This window comes from Equus quagga, chromosome 11 (assembly GCF_021613505.1).
Source record: "Equus quagga isolate Etosha38 chromosome 11, UCLA_HA_Equagga_1.0, whole genome shotgun sequence".
Lineage (NCBI taxonomy): Eukaryota > Metazoa > Chordata > Mammalia > Perissodactyla > Equidae > Equus > Equus quagga.
In genome coordinates this window covers 80,015,884-80,033,888 of record NC_060277.1, presented here as the reverse complement: position 1 = coordinate 80,033,888, position 18,005 = coordinate 80,015,884, and the positions used below count along the sequence as shown (strand labels likewise).

General features: G+C 40.2%; 1 protein-coding gene across 11 annotated transcripts in view; it reads right to left on the bottom strand.

The window, feature by feature from the left end:
* SYNRG (synergin gamma) overlaps positions 1-15,968 on the bottom strand; it is an 84,288-nt gene extending 68,320 nt beyond the window's left edge. For 9 of the 11 annotated variants that reach the window (XM_046675214.1, XM_046675219.1, XM_046675220.1 and 6 more), the window contains exons 1-3: positions 15,877-15,968; positions 10,668-10,708; positions 6,230-6,351 (exon numbers count right to left, since the gene is read on the bottom strand). In XM_046675214.1, coding sequence (XP_046531170.1) covers positions 6,230-6,351; positions 10,668-10,708; positions 15,877-15,953 — 240 coding nt within the window. In that variant the 5' untranslated portion in view covers positions 15,954-15,968. The remainder of the gene's footprint in view (positions 1-6,229; positions 6,352-10,667; positions 10,709-15,876) is intronic. The other 2 variants (XM_046675215.1, XM_046675218.1) reach the window with 1 other exon arrangement.
* Between the last annotated feature and the right edge of the window lie 2,037 nt (positions 15,969-18,005).

The window sequence follows — 18,005 nt, the reverse complement described above, 5'->3', positions numbered from 1 at the left end:
GTGGACATAAAAGGTAAAAGCGCACATAGATATGTTGACTGACAAATAATGTACAACGGAAATTTCACAAAACTATTATGACCTCAATAAAATAAGTAAAAAAAAAAAATAAAAGGAGCAATGGACTTGAATAGACATTTCTCCAAAGAAGATATATGAATGGCTAACAAGCACATGAAAAGATACTCAACATTACTAGTCATTAAGGAAATGGCAATTGGAAACTACACTGAGATACCATCTCACAGCCATCAGGAAGGCTACTACCAAAAAAAAGCAGAAAACAACAAGTGTTGGCTAGGATGTAGAGAAACTGGAACTCTTGTGCACTGTTGGTGGGAATGTAAAATGGTACACCTGCTGTGGAAAACAGTATGGAGGTTCCTCAAAAAAATTAAAAATAGATTTACCATATGACGTTGCAATTCCACTTCTGGGCATATACCCAAAAGAACTAAAAGCAGTTTCAAAGAGAGATCTGTACACTCATGTTCATAGCACCATTATTCACAATAGCTAAAACACGGAAGCAACCCAAGTGTCCACTGACTGATGAATGGGTAAGCAAAATGTGGTATGTACATACAATGGAATATTAGTCTTAAAAAGGAAGGAAATTCTGCAATATGCTACAACATGGATAAGCCTTGAGCACATTATGCTAAGTGAAATAAACCAGTCACAAAAAGACAAATACTGTATGATCCAATTGTGTGAGGTACTTAGAATAGTCAATCAGAAAGTATAACGGTGGATGCTAGGGGGAAGGGAGAATGGGAAGACACTGTACACTGGGTATAGAGTTTCAGACTTACAAGATGAAAAGAGTTATGAGGAAAGATGGTGGTGACGGCTGCACAACAATGTGAACGTATTTAATACCACTGAACTACGCACTTAAAAATGGTTGACAGTAAACTCTACGCTATGTGTATTTTACCATGATAAAAGAATTGGAGAAAAAAAGAATAACATGGGAGGAATCAGTCTAATATAGCTACCATAATCAAGACTGTAGACACACAAATCAATGAAACAGATCAGAGAACCCAGAAAAATACCCACGCAAACATGCCTGATTTTCAAAAAACATACAAAAGCACTTCAATGGAGGAAGGATAGCCTTTTCAACAAATGCTGCTGGAGCAACTTGACACCCATAGGTAACAACATAAACCTCAACCAAAGTCTTACACGTTATACAAAAATGAACTCAAAATGGATCACGAACTTAAGTGTAAAAAGGTAAAACTATAAAATTTTTAGAAAAAATATAAGAGAAAAGTCTTCAGGAGCTAGAGTGAGGCAAAGAACTCTCAGACTTATACCAATGCCTATTCCATCAAAGAAAAAATTGATAAATTGGATTTTATAAAAAATAAAAATTTTTTCTGAGAAGGACCCTGTTAAAAAGATAAAAGAGAAGTGCTATGGTCTGAATGTTTATGTCTCCTCAAAATTCATACATTTAAATCCTAACCCCTAAAGGTGATGGTATTAGTAGGTAGGGCCTTTGGGAGGAGATGAGTCATGAGGGTGGAGCCCTCATGAATTTGATTAGTGCTCTAATGAAGAGAACTGTGCAAAATAAACGTTTGTTGTTTATAAACTACCCTATCTTTGGTATTTTGTTACAGCAGCCTGAAAGGACTAAGAAAACAAGCTACAGACTGAGAGAAGGTATTTGCAAACCACATATCCAACAAAGGACTAGTATGTAAAATATATAAAGAATTCTCAAAATTCAACAGTATAATACCAAAAACTCCAATTAGAAAATGGACAAAAGACACAAAAAGACATTTCTCTGAAGAGAATGTAACGATGACAAACAAGCACATGAAAAGATGTTCAACATCATTAGTGTTCAAAAATACTAAGACGGCGGCCACTGTTTGAATATATACCCCCAGATCAAACACTCGGATAACCAAATTTTATTTGGTCCTGACTTCACTGAAATGCTAACTCTGACCCTAAACAAAACTTAAGCTTTCTTTATGTCAGCATGACCTTACAGCTTCCTAGCTAACCAGCTACAAACAAGTAAGCTTAAGCAATGAAAAGGAAGGTTAAGTTTCTACTAACCAATCACAATAGCAAACAACATACTCATTCATGCTTTATAAACTGAATTGTAACTGCTGAAAGCAAACTTCTAACCACTTTCACTTTGAAGTCTCCCTGTTGGTCAACAGGGTTTTTTCTTGTTCAATAAACTATTCATATCAAGTAAAGCTCTCTGTATTTTCTTTTGACATTAGCCACTAGGGAAATTAAAATCACAATGAGCTATCACAACATACCTATCAGAACAGCTAAAATAAAAACGACACTACCAAATGCTAGCGAGGATGCAGAGAAACTAGATCACTCACATATTGCTGGTGGGAATGTAAAATGGTAGAGGCACTCTGGAAGACAGATTGGAAGTTCCTTTAAAAACTGAACATCCAACCACCATGCCACCCAGCAATTGCACTCCTGGGCGTTTACACCAGAGAAATGAAGCCTTATGTGCACACAATAACCTCTATTTTTTATAGCCAAAGACTACAAACTGCCCAGATGTCCCCCAGTGGGTGAATGGCAGACAGACTGTAGTACATCCATACCATGGAATACTACTCAGCAACAAAAACGAATAAAATAGTGATATATCCAACAACTTGCATCAATCTCATGGGCATTATGCTGAACAACAAAAACCCAAACCCAAAAGCTTAGCGATTCAATTTAGATAACATTCTTGAAATCACAAAATTATAGAAATGGGGGACATACTGGTGACGGCCAAGAGTTGGGGGAAGGGTGTGCAGTGGGAGGGAAATGAATATGGCTGTAAAACGGCAACAAAGGGGCTCCTTGGGGTGATAGGAACCTTCTGTATCCCCACTGTAGCAACGGCAATATCCTGCTTGGGATATTTTACTACAGGTCTGCAAATTGTTACCATCGGGAAAACCAGGTAATGGATCTCTTTGTATTATTTCTTACATACACGTGAATATACATTTATCTCAAAATAAAAAGTTTAACTAAAAATGTTTTGATAAAGCTTGCAATTGACTCACACTTGTTCACCATATATCCTACTTTTACTTATATGTTTGAAATATCTCAGGATAATCATTTTAAATTTTACTGTAAATCTTGTGGATGGTTTCTTTTTATGAGTTTCGGGGAGTGAAGAGCTTTGTGGCAACCAAGACTAACTTTCATCTTTGACTTTTATCTGAAAATGTACCCCTCAAGGATTTCAGAGATGACTGAAGAATAATGGGTTTTCCTCACATGTCTGTAGTTGGTTGGGGCTATTGAGTTTGGGGAAAAAATAAGATCTCAATGAATTTCTCCTGTAAGAACAGTGAGCGGCTTCCAAGGTGTATAATGTCTGTCAGAAGATTGAAGGTTAAAGCAAAGATGTCAGCTTCTTTATTTTAGAATCATTAATTCTAAGCTCCTGATACTCAGGGAAATTATTTGAGGGCTATCAAATCTGATAGTTTACTTTTTTCTCATTGTTCTTCATTTTAGAGATCCTTATTGTTTTTGGTTGTTCCAAGCTCTAAAAACGTTTTCCAGATAATCATGTAAGTCATAAAACAATGTTTAGTGTGAGAATCAGTAATTTAAAAATTGTATCAGCTGTTGAGATTCAGCAGTAAGTTTACTAAATCTTAGTTAAAAATAGATTGTTGGGGCCGGCCCCATGGCTCACTGGTTAAGTTCACAAGCTCCACTTCGGCGGCCCAGGGTTTCGCCAGTTCAGAGCCTGGGCGCGGACCTAGTACTGCTCATCAAGCTGTGCTGAAGTGGCGTCTCACATAGGAGAACCTGAAGGACCTACAACTAAAATATACAACTAGGTACTGGGGGGCTTTAGGGGAGAAGAAGGAAAAAAGAAACGATTGGCAACACATGTTAGCTCAGGTGCCAATCTTTGAAAGAAAGCAACAGTAGATTGTTTCCAGTTATTTGCTGCCCTTATGCTAAGGGATTACGCATCCCTATGTGGTGTGCATGCCTCCTGGTACACTCCCCTACTGACGCTGGTTTGGGCCACATTACTTTGGAGCTCAGAAGTGACTGATAAATGCTACCTCTGAAAGCTTTAAAAGACATCACAGGGTGTGGCCGTCTCTTTTCCCTATGCCAAGAGTCTGGGATGTCCCAGGTAAGGGTCTCAGAAGAGAGAGCACACAGAGCTGAGTCAGAGCCCACCATAAAGGACACGAATCACAAATGAGAGAGAAACCTCTGTTTCTGTAGGTCACTGAGATTCTGAGATTTTGTTTCTGCAGCATAACCTAGTGAAAGTTGAGTAACATGGATTGAAAACCTACAAAAGCTCAATTTATTTCCATTTTCTTCCTAGTGGAGATGAATACAGAATGACTATGGAAGTTTTCCCAAATCTTCACATAACATAGCTTTGTTTGCTTAAACGACTTCTACAAAACAATGGTTTCAACTTAAATCCTGATTGTAAACTCCCAATACTGCTTATTTATAAATGAAATATATGTGCTATCGTACTAACGTATTGTATACACGATAAAACACATAGAAATAGAAAATTTTAAATAATTAGGCAAAAATGAAATATATGGTACTTAAAATATTTATTAACAGTACAAAAGTCCTTTTTGTTCTGGCTTATTTGTGAATGAATCTTTTCTAAATAATACTACTAACACTTTGGATTTAGCCATTCAAAGATGTGATACCTAGATTCAGTTTATTTTGTTACTTGGTTTAAATGGATATCATAGTTGAAGAGGATTCATTTACAAAGATATGGAGATCCAAATGGAAGAAGCCGTTCTTAGGCAGTACCTAACTAAACCATGCTACTATCAATTTCATTCACCAATTACAAAAAAGAAAAAAAAAGCAACATTATTTGCTTTAATCTACACTCCCTATCTATGATCATAACCAGTTATGCGAGACACACCTTCAGCACGATAGCAGGACAATCTTTTCTTTTTTTAATTTCTTTTTATTTTTTTGCTGAGGAAGACTAGCCCTGAGCTAACATATGTTGTCAATCTTCCTCATTTTTTTGCTTGAAGAAGATTAGCCCTGAGCTAACATCTGTGCCAATCTTCCTCTACTTTATACGTGGGTGGCCACCACAGGGAATCAATTTGATACTGCCTTCTCCTTTATTTTCAACATCCAATCATTCAGCAAGTCTTAGTGATTTAATTTCCTAAATGGTTCTCAAAACCATCCATGTCTCCATTGCTCTGCTACCACCACCTCACCTCACTGCTCTCACTACATCAGCCTTTCTTGATTCTCCTTATATTCACCTTCGCTCTCTTCTCTCTCCAATCACTCTCTAAGCAGCAGGCAGAATGATCTTTTTGAAAAACAAATCTGATTGCGTCATTCCTTGCTTTAAACTATTCAATGGCTCCCTAATACTCTTAGGAAAGAATTCAATATAGAATATGGTTAAGTATAGACGTGGTGAAGACTTTGGTTCAAATCTGGGCCTGCTATGCTCTGTGAGCATCCTCACAAAGCATCAGTTTCCTCATCAGAAAAATGGAGATACCACCTCCATGTTATGTGGGGCTGGCCCAATGGCATAGTGGTTGAGCTCGCATGCTCTGCTTTGGCGGCCCAGGGTTTGCAGGTTTGGATCCTGGGTGCAGACCTACACACCACTCATCAAGCCATGCTGTGGTGGCATCCTACATACAAAAAATAGAGGAAGACTGGCACAGACGTTAGCTCAACAACAATCTTCCTCAAGCAAAAAGAGGAAGATTGGCAACAGACGTTAGCTCAGGGCTAATCTTCCTCAACAAAGAAAAAACAGGAAAAAAAGTTGTTATGGGGATTAGTCAAGATAATTCAGTATAAAGAAGGCTCTGAGCCCTCCAACGACACTGTTCCTTTCATGAGAACAGCACTACTACTTCCGACAATGCTGCTTCATGGCATCAGGCCCCTGAATTTTCCAAGATGTCATTCTAAAATTCTTCTAAACCAGTAATCAAATCGAGAAGTCACCAAATTTTCCTTAAATGACTTATCTTGGTTTTTTCACTCTTATGAACATATATTCATTTTATTTTGAAGGAAGCCACCTAAGATGCAGACCACACTTATTTCTAAATATCACATTAAGCTCCGAGTATGCAGCCTGTAGTATGAAGACACATAACAACAAACAATAACTTTGTAAACAATTGGCTGAAGAGGCAAATACCTGCATAGCAATAGGTCCTGGGGACATTTGAGAGCTGTAATTCATTCCTATCATGCCTTGCATATTAGGCTGCATGACAGAGACCATAGGAAATCCTTGTTGCTGCATCGGCATCAGGCCTGCTGAAAAACAGAAAGGTACCATTAAAGGCAATGTGTTTTAAAGTGTATTTTCTTAAAACCCTAAGTACCTAAAGGACTTATTATTTGGGAGGTGGGAAAAGCACATGCTCTGGAGTGAGACAGATTTGATATGAATTCCAACTCCATCATTTACTTAGCTATGTGATCTCGGGCAAGTTAGAAAACTTCATCCGTAAAATGAAATAATACAATACCTGTTACACTACAGAACTTTTGTGCATACTTAAATCATTAATAGCATGCCCTAACTGTGATATCTGGCCTTCAAGAAGGCCCACAGCAATCTCTGCCTCTTGGTAATCAATCCCTTGTCATTCTCTCCCACACTGAATAGGGCTGACCAGTATAACCAATAGGATATTGTGGAAATGACACTGTGTAACTTCCAAGGTTAGTTCTTAAAAACCACTGCAGGGGCCAGCCCTGTGGCCGAGTAGTTGAGTTCGCGCACTCCGCTTCGCTAACACAGGGTTTCGCCGTGGGTTCGGATCCTGGGCACGGACATGGCACCGCTCATCAGGCCACAGTGAGGCGGCATCCCACATGCCACAACTAGAAGGACCCACAACTTAAAAAAAAAGTATACAACTATGTACTGGGAGGATCGGGGGAGAAAAAGCAGGAAAAATAAAAAAAGATAAAAAAAACCCAAAACAAAACACTGCAGCTTTTCCTTGCTCTCTTGGATACCTGCTCTGGGGAAAGCCACTGCCACATCATGAGGGAACTCAAGTAGTCCTATGGACAATCCATGTGGCAAGGAACTGAAACCTCTTTCCAAAAGGCAGCACAGATGTGCCATCTACGTGACTGAGCCATCTTGGAAACAGATCTTCCAGTCCCGTCAAACCTTTAGATGACTACAGCCCTGGCTGACATCTTCACTGTAATCTCTTTGGCCCTCAGCCAAAACCCCCCAGTAAAGCCACTCCTGTATACCTGACCCACAGACACAATGTGAAATAATAAAATGTTTATTTTTTTAAGTTTTGGGGTAATTTTTTTATGCAGCATCAGATAACTAACACAATAGTGGTTAAGAGCATGTCATTTACGAGCTTTTGCTTAACTTCTTTCTGTGCCTTGGTTTCTCATCTGTAGAGCTGTTTAATACCTAATATACTTGAAGAAATGATATTCCTCTTCTCTTTCCTTACATGAATAGTTAATATGACATTTACCATAAAACAGCCATCTGCATGCAAAGTGTATAATGCAATGGCAGGAAAACTATCATGAAAGTATGATGGAGAGTATAGGAGCTCCCCAAGTCTTCCGATGAAGTATTCCCAAGAGCAGAGGAGAATGAAGATACATCCCTGTGGGGATTTAATAAATACTAAACCCCTGCTATATTTTAGGCACAGTTCTAGATACTCGGTATACAACAGCGAATAAAACAAAATCCCTACATAGCCTGAACACAAATTTCAATCGAATGTTGCATTTTACCATACATTACATCTATGTAGGTCTACTATACGGAGCTTTTAATCAAATTTTGATTAAAAAAAATTAAAGGTCCGATAAAGCATGCCATGTTTATCTTGCTGGTTCTGTCTACCTTCAAAGTTATTTATACATAGTTTAATTTCAGAAGCATAGACATCCACATTTGTAGGTAACATATATTAGCGGCAAGCTATTCATTTATTCAAGTATTGGAGGGCCTACTCCATACCAGGCACCATTCTAGGGACACGGAGGTGAAAAAAACCAGGTTTTTGCCCTCATGGAACTTACACTGTAATTGGAGGAGAGAGACAATAAAAAAATAAGCACATGTCAGGTGGTGATAAGAGCCAGGACAACAAATATAGCAGGGTAAGGGAGAAAGGGAGAGTCAGGGAAAACAGTGGCTGCTATTTCACAGTCAGAAAAGGTTTCACCAATGGGCTGGCATTGAAGCAAGGACTTGAAGGAAGTAAGAGAGCGAGCCATGTGGATATTTGGGAAGAGTATTCCTGACAAAGGAACACCAAATGCAAAGGCCTTGAGGTGTCATGGAGAGTTAGAATGCACAGACTGAATATAACCACACTAAGACATTTTCCCTCTTATCTCTTTGGACCTAAAGTTTTATTTATTTTAATTAATTTTATTTAATTCTTGAATGGGTAATTCCAGTATTTGGTAGAACATTTAAAGGCATAAAAGTACACACAGTGGAAAGTAAGTCTCATTTCTCTCCTGTCTCCTGTTCACCTACTCATGAGCTTGTGGCCACTCTTGTTGTCTTTTTTTTTTTTTTGCATACACTTTCAGAAACAATCCACACATAATTTAAAGCCTTCAAATGATCAAAAAGTCCACTCTAATATACTCTGGAAAAAGAAAAAATCTCAAAAACAATTCCAAATTCCAGAATAAAAAAATATCAGGCAACCTTTTGGGCTCTCTTCTTGTCCTGTTCCTTCGCTCCATGTGTAGATTTTTACTTGAAAGTTTATAAAAAGGCAAAATAATGAACCATGATAATCAACAAATAACTTTGTAATGCCTTCCTAAAGAACAGCAGATCTCAAACCATTTGATCTAAATCTGGGGCACATCTACTTACAGATAGCTTAAATAATGCACAAATGGGAGCACAATGAAAAGAATACAACAGGCCCTTGGAAAAATTTACCTGAAACTAAAGCTCCATCACTGATTATAAATGGAGACAAGTCAGTATGAGCCAGTCACTGACCACCTGCTACTGAGCTGCTCTTTATCTTTCATCTCTCTTGGTGACCTAGGAGTCTCTGTTTCTCTAGCAAGTTGACCATAACCAGTCAACACTGACTTTGTGAGAAGGGCCAGTTTTCAGAAGCAGCTTGGCATGTGCAGAGGAGGGGAGTACGCGGAGCAGGAGAAGTGAGCAGAAAGAAGGGCAGGCATATTCCTCCTTCAGTGTTGTGTCCCAGTGGCACAGCAGCATGAGTCATGATTGTATTCCTTCACTACTGTTTCTTAAAGACAACGCTAGAAGTGATACTGGGGGGCCCTTGTCCAAAACCAAGAGAGAAGGGATATACCTGGTGGAGAAATTGCTAGAAGAAAACTGAGACTTAAAACAGTTTAAACTGAATCAGAATAATTTCTTATGTACATAATTATAATAAGACCAAATTCATACAGAGAAAACACAGTACAGTAGTCCCACCGTATCTGAGTGAGATACATTCTAAGACCTCCAGTGCATGCTGAAACCACGATAATATTGACTATGTTTTTTCCTATACATACAGACATACATGCCTATGATAAAGTTTAATTTATAAATTAGGCACAGTAAGAGAGTAACAATAACTAATAATAAAATAGAACAATTATAGCATACTGTAATAAAAGTTACCACAGATCTTAGGAACCTCAGCATGTGATATTTTTTCTTTCCTTAAGCTGAGAACTTTCACCTTTTTACTTAAAGGAAGTACTTTATAGCTTCTCTTTGGCATATCCGAATTGGCAGCATCACTATTCTGCACTTTGGGGCCATTATTAAGCAAAATAAGCGCTCCTTGAACACAAGCACTGCAATACCACAATAGTCGATCTGATAACCCGACGGCTACTAAGTGACTAACAGGTGGGCAGCAAATACAGTGTGGATATGCTGGACAAAGGGACGATGCATGTCCCGGGAGGGACAGAGCGGGACAGTGTGAGAGTTCATCAAGCTACTCAAAACAGTGTGCCATTTAAAACTTATGAATAGTTTATTTCTGGAATTTTCCATTTAATATTTTCAGACAGTGGTTGACTGTGGGTAACTGAAACCACGGAAAGTGCAATGAAGGATAAGAGACTACTATAGTATAAAATAACTAAAGAGGTCATTTATTCATTCAACAAACACTATAGAGACCCTATTATTTTCTATCAGCATGCTGGGTGCTGGAGATACTGATGAGCATAAGGCAGACATAACCCCTGCCCTATGGAGCTAACAATTTAGAAGAAGACTAGATAGGAGGAAGATGTCATTCAGAGAATTATAGTTCATTTCATTTTTGTCACCCGTTCTTTAATATGCTTGTCCTGAAAATCTTCATCTCTGAGATGAAACAACAATCCGTCAATATACTGTTTAAACAAGTTTGGGAGAAATGAGGAATGATCCTTATTATTCTCCAAATTATATAATTTTTGAGAAATTTGAAGAGTAACTGTCATAGAGACTCAAGACTGTATGGAAATTTTACTCTATTTGGCAGCAACAGGACTTTTTTTTTTTTTACCCACTTAATCTCCAAATTCAGAAACATAATAGTGAAAACTAAAAGTTCAAAACTTAAGCTCTCACATACCTTGAGGGGGTCTCATCCCACCCGCAACCGGAAACATGAAGCTGAAAACAGAACAGAAATACATGGAGATCTTCATATGTACAAAGATTTCAAACAAAACACGTAAGTTTTTACATAAATGAAAGACTGGCAGGCAGGGCCCTGGGCTGTGTTCTGCAGTACAAGATCGAATTACCCAATAGCCATACAGGATGATGACAGTCAGAAGTGAGCGTAGAGGGAAAATTTTTGAACTAGAAGACAGAAGACCTTGAAACTCGTCCTGGTTCTGTCACTGTGTAATTTTCCCGGATTCCAATTTCTCCATCCATAAAACGAGAGAGCTGGATTAGATTCAAGTCAGTGAACATTTTCTGAGTGCCTGCTACATGAAAGGACTGAATTAGCTCACAGTCTCATTGAAGACACAGATGTAGGCAAATCACTTTAACAGAGGATAGGATGTGCTAAGTGCTGTGAGAGGTCTAAAACACCAACACAAATGAGAAGAAAAAGATGGATTTGATGGGTTATATCTCGGGAAGTTTTGTGGAGGTATCTTTTGAGCTGAATCTTAAAGAGAGGCACACTATACAGCTTGAGCAAAAGCTCTGAGGCCAGAGCTGTGGGTGTGTTCAGAGAAATGATTTAAGGTTGCACATACGATATAGGATTAGAAAAGTAAGCGGATTGTAGAGGGCCTTTACAATGTTCAATTTTATTTGAATATTATATGAAGTTGTCAGAGATTTTTTTTAGCTGTGGCAAAACACACATAACATAAAAATTTACCATTTTAAACATTTTTAAGAATACAGTTCAGCGGCATTACGTACACTCACAATGTTGGACAACCATCACTATGACCCATTTTCAGAACTTTTTCATCATCCCAAATTCTGTACCCATTAAACAATAACTCCCCATTCCTCCCTCCCTCCAACCCCTGGTGGCCACTACTCTACTTTTTGTCTCTATGAATTTGCCTATTCTGGCTATCTCATATTAAGTGCAATCATACAATACTTGTCCTTTTGTATCTGGCTTCTTTCACTTAACATTTTCAAGGCTCATCTATGTTATAGCATGTATCAGAATTTCATTCCCTTTTATGGTGGAATAATACTCCATTGTACCACATTTTGTTTATCCATTCATCTGTCGATGGACACTGGCTTGTTTCTACCTTTTGGCTATCGTGAATAACGCTGCTGTGAACATTGGTATACAAGCATCTATCTGAGTCCCTCTTCAATTCTTTTGCGTGTATACTTAGAAGTAGTATTGCTGGATCATATGGTAATTCTGTGTTTACTTTTTAAGAAAATGCCAAACTGTTTTCCAAAGCAGCTGCACCATTTTACATTCCCATGAGCAATGCACGAGGGTTCCAGTTTCTCCACGTCCTCGTCAACACTTGTTATTTTCTGTTTTTTTGATGATAGTTATCCTAATGGTATGAAATGGTATCTCGCTGTGATCTGGATCTGCATTTCCCTGATTTAGGTTTTAAGTAGGAGAGTGTAACTATCAGAAACGTGCTTTAGGTTTCTCTAGTAACACAGTATGGCAGAGAAGACTTGAAGTACAAAGAATTAGCTAAGAAACTATCACAATAATCTTAATGAAATGAAAAGGACCATAACCAGAGTATGGGAATGGAAAAGGAGACATGAATGAAAGCTATTTAAAAGGAAGAATCAGCAGGACTTGGAAACTGCCAGGATGGGGAACAGCAGTGAAAAAGCAGAAAGGGCTGATGATGATGCTGAGATTTTGAGCCTGGGCAACTGGCCCCATGGTGATGCTGTTTACTGAAAACAGGAGCCCAACGTGAGTATGTTTGGGAAGAAAGGTGGCAAGAGTGGGTCCGTGAGGAGCAATCTAACAGGTAATCAGAAAAGTAACTCAAGCTCAGGAGAAGGGTCTAGACCAATCTAGCTAGGCTCTTTTAAATAAAAGTAAAAAAAGCAAAACAACAACAACAAAAAAACCCACCTCTGGTTCTGGGTGAAATAGCCAGGAGAATGTGTATATACAGTGAGAAGACAACAAAGGACAACCTTGGAGAATTCTTGTAGTGAAAACTGAGTAAGGAATGGTCACTGAGAACCAAGAGAGTTGGTTATAACTGAGGAAGGACCACCCTTCCGAAAGAAGGTAATTACCAACGTCTAACGCTATGGACAAGCTGATCAGAAGGAGGATTCATCGATAAAGATCACTGCTTTCGAAAATGCTGATCTTTGAGTGAACAGTTTCAAGAGAGGAAGAGGAAGGGGTCTGTAGAGAGAAAGTGAGGATACAAAACACATGCTTAGAGATTGAGAAAACAAGGTTTTTGAGGGAATGGGATTAACACAGCAAGGTAGCAAAAGGGATCTGCTTTGAAAAGGAAGAGGAGACTGGTTGGACCAGAAGCTAAGTAAGACATTGATAAGACAGGCAATCTGGCAAAAAACTGGGCAGCAAGATGACCGACAATTTGATTTCAAAAACAAAACCACTATTTATCACTGTTGTCCTAGTAGGAAAGCAGAACTGTGAGCTCCACTTGTCTCATGCCTACCTCATGCCTCCTTCCTTCTCAGTTACCTTTGCTACTAACCTAGATGAGCCCTCGCTTCTCAGGCCTGGACTCCGACAAGGCTTCCTAACGGATCTCCCCACCTCCAGACAGCTTCTAACGCAGCTCATACAGCACAGGTGGGGTGCATCTTCCTAAAGGACCTTTTGATAAGGCTACTCTTGGAGTTAAAACTACGTAATAATTTCCTCTTAAGCTGAATTTCCTTAGTTTATATTCAAGGCCCTCTCAAGTTTTAGCACAATTTTCTTTTTCAGTTTCATATCACAAAACTCTTCTCTCCCACTCAGTGCCATGGTCTGTGTGGCCCACCTGTTGTGCCCTAGTGTTCACTAGGCCTTCCCATCTCCATGACAATCTCTTGACCCCTTCCTATTCCCCCAAATGAGGCCCAGTTGAAATACCTCTTCTTTGCCTTCAATGTAGCTTGAATCCACTAACATTTATAGAATGTTTTCCATATGCTAGACTGTGCTAGAAGCAGTGGAAGATGAAAAGGTGAGGAAGCCCTTAAGAAGCTTATAAAAGAGCAGGAAAAAAATAGACAATCGCACAAATGATAATATCCCAGAAGAATACAAACTAATCAAGATCTCTCAACTCTTTTTTTCTGCCATACTTGACTTCAAAAAAATATATATATGTACTTCTCATTTCTTGGGTAAATTTTGCCCTTTTTACAACTCTACCATTTATTCTAAAATAGCCCGTTCAGGATACCAAACAAAAGCAGGCTAATATTAATAAAGTTGGAAAATGTCATTGCTTTTTGCCTAGTCTCTTAGAACAGAGACAAGTATCTAACATGATAAGTTATAATTCATGGATTTTCTCCATTAAAAGCTGAGAGAGGCTGCCTGGTTCTTTTTCTTTCTCCCTAAAAAAACCTTCCGTATAAAATAACCTCAGCCCTCACCACTGCTGTCTAAAAACCCTAATATTCTTTCTTTATTGAGCAGACAGCTTCTCAGTCTCAGAAAGTTTCCACTATGTGTAACACTGACCATACAGTTTTCAAGGTAAGGATCATTTTAACCACTTTTCTCTTCCACGTATCCTCTCGAGTTTTAGAATGCAGATGTTACAGGCAAATTTTACGGAGGAAAGAAATTTTAAAATCACTCACTCTAACTTCTATCACAATTCAGGCTGTATTTATTAAAAAGTTTGTGTTCATGAGCTGAGTATGTTAAAGTACTATAAACTAAGGAGAATGAGCCACTTCAGTTTCTGCACCTGAGGTCCCCCTCCCCCAAAAGCTAAAATAAACCCCCAATCCAAAACCCCAAAAACCTGGGCCTAGAATACCAAATTCTTTTAAGTTCATATTTTCCTAGAACTTGGTGCTAAGATTAATACATACTTGATCAATTTAATGCCACTCAAGAACATTTTAGAGACTGTCATCACACGTAGAAAAGAAACAGAGACTACACATTTGTCTTCTCCAGCCAGAAACTGACTTATATCAAATATTCATGAAAAACTCTAATGAAACAGCGGAAAAGAGAAAACAAAAGAGAAAGAAGGCAGCCTTAAATTTAAAAGATGTGTAGAGGAAATGCAAAGTGGGGCTGCACACAGGTGGTTTATTTAACAGCGACTGCTCTTTTTCCCTAGCATACATAGAAGCACTTAGCATATATACGAAGCAGGAGGTGATAACTTTACAGACTTTACACTTCTGGAGTGTTCATGACTCCAAAATTAGAACGCTGCATATCAGAAAACTAACACTTTGTTTTCCAAAAATAATTTAGGATGCTCAAGATAAAAAGCTAATTTTACCTTCAAATATGTGCAGTATGTGTTGGCTAACAAAACAAAATCAGACTAGGTCCTTATAGAAGTGGGGTGAAAACTTCCCGGAAAAAAAAACATTTCCCTAAACGATAAACTTGTCAAGTTGCAAATGTTCACCTCCGTTATTGCTCTGGGTATGAGGACCACAAGCAATTATTAGCTGACACACGACAGAGGACAGATTTGTTTTAAGGGTTAAGTAAAAGGCTGGAAGCCTTGTTCTAATAACTGCGTAACCGTGTTTAACAACGAATTATTTTTTAATAAGGAGGCAAGTCTTAAGAGCTAAGCTTACAAGAGCTCTATTTACTAGTTCAAAGGTCTTCAGATTTTCCTGCTGTTTCTCGTGTGTTAAAGAAATAAAAAGGACAGTACGCTCTAAAAGGGGAAAAGACAAATAGTCCACACACATCTTGGAAACAGTTGTCCAGCTTTGTGACCAGATTTTTGGAGCCTTCCCTACAGCATCCCTGGTCAAGCCCGGGGAAAGGGAAGTGTCTGGTCGGTTCAGATGGAGCCAGGGCTGGAAGCGAGGCGTCGGGGTCCCTCCCGTCCCAGGCCCCCGAGCGGACCCGCACCTTCTCCTCCCCTCTCCTGCCCGCACTGGGCGCGCGCTCGCTCCCCGCTCGGCTCCAGCAGCCAGTGCCCCGAGCCTGGAGGACAGGAGGCGGGCGCCGGGCTCCCTCCGCCCCTTCGGCCTAGGTCCCCGGAGGACGACCCTCTCCAGTAGCCCAGTTCCAAAGAAAAAGGGGTCGAAGCGGGCGAAAACCGCCATACCCGCCCGCCCAACATCCCTCGCCGCGGCGGCGGGCGGGCCCCGGCCCAGCCCTTCGCACCCACCTGCTTCCCCCGGCTGCCCCCGCGCCCGCTCCCGCGGCCCCGCCGCCGCCAGCTCCCGCTCCCGGCCGCAACGCCATCTTGCTCCCAGCCCGCCGCCGCCGCCGCCACCTTACGAGCAGCTGTCAGATGAAGACAGTCACTTCCGGGGCAAACGCCAGGCCCCACCTCGCCGCGGCCTAGGCGACTGGGCGGGGTCGCGCGCCCACGTGACTCCGCGCGCCCCGGGGAGGGGCGGCGAGCCCCCATCACGTGACCCGGCCGCCGCTGGGGGTCCGCAGGTGCAATTCCAGTGCTGGGGCTGGTGCGGCGGTCTCACGCCGGCTGCGGGAGCTGATTCATTCTCCGGCAAGGCCCTGGAGGGCCCAGCTGGAAGTCGAGCGGCAAGGCGTTGTCGTTCCTCCGTTTGAAAAACCATCATCTTGATTAATGGAAAGAATAGATTAAGTCCTGCTTTTTAAATCGGATGGTGGGTAACACGAGTGTTCTTTTATTGTCACTCTTTACATATAAAGCATAGATGAATCCTGAATGACCCTTTGACAGCTTCACAGGGCCCATTAGTGATCAGCGCTCTCCACTTTTTCCCTGGCACTAGGCAGCTTCGTTTTGGTACCCATTCTAAAAGCTGAAGGTATTTACAATTTGTTTTAGTAAACCAATAAACCCAATCCACGTATGAGACCTCCAGGGTGGCCAATTCTTGTGTTTGGTTCTGACACCGTGCCACCCAGAAATCTGTTTTTCCTATGCTTGGAAACGGACAAAACGGTGGTGTTTGGAAGGTAGTTCCTAATTACTCTGAACTTTTCTGGGCATACATTTACTGTGACTTTTCCCCTAATCAAATTAACTGTCAGTAAAATAAGATAAAAGTTGAATGTAAACTTTTTCAACCCCTCAAGTAGAGTTTGCTTACAAGCAAGTAATGGATTAATTATAATTAGCTGTATCTTTCACTCTTGCCTCAGGGCTATTACAGGGAAACAATTTGTAATAATTGTTATTTATTGAGCACAAATCACTGGTCAGGAACTTGACTGTATTTTCTCCAATCCTCAGTGTCCCTAAGAGTTAGTATTGGCGTTTTACAGATGAGAAAACCAAGGGTAAAAGAAGTTGTAATTTGCCTGAGTCATACAGCTGCAAAGCAGCAGGACCAAGATTCAAACCGAGGTGTTTAACTTTGAAGTCCTCGCTTGATTTCACTAGAGCCAGCCATTCAGTTACCATGTGTTCTTTTGTAATAATTGTCTAATTTCATTCCCCACCTCCTATTTTTTTCGTGAGGAAGATCCACCCTGAGTTAGCATCTGTTGCCAATCTTCCTCTTTTTATATGTGAGCTGCTGTGACAGCATGGCCACTGACCAACGAGTGATGTAGGTCCGTGCGCGGGGACCGACCCCAGGCCACTGAAGCAGGGTGTGTGGAACTTAAACACTAGGCCACTGGGGCTGGCCCAATTGTTGCCCTTCTTTGGGTGAAACCAAAATTTGTGTCGCAGATAGTTCCAACTCATACAAAGGAGCTAAATTCTCTATTAATCTATTGACAAACCAAGCTGATACAGGTTTATGTAGCCAGTTTTATTTAAGGATGTGTGGTTACACAGGAGAAAATACGAAGTAAGAGGAAATAAAGTCAAGTGAAGGAAGGATATCAAGGATCATAGAACATACAGTTTCTGTTTCTTCCTGGAATACTCTGTTCTCTTTTGCCTATTGATTCCTAGCAAGACTCAGCTCAGGATGTCAGCCTTCCATGACATCTCCAGTCTGGGTTAGATGCCCTCCTATGATGCTTCAGCATTGTGGCTTTATGTGTGACACAGCATTTGCCACACTATTTGGTCCTTTATTGTAAAGGCAGGGCTGTGTAGTCAAGCCTTGTATTCCTAACCAAATATACAATGCTTGTTTAAGGAATATTTGTTGTGAATCTATGACATGTCAGGCACAGTGTTAGGTACTTCTAATCTTGAAACATGGTTGGTATTATCCCCACTTTCATAAATGAAAAAACTGAAGCTCTGAGAAATTAAAGAACTTATTCAAAGTCATACAGCTGGCAAATGGGTGACACCAGTACACCTTCCTCCAGAATATATATTGAATTAAGCATGTTTGCAAG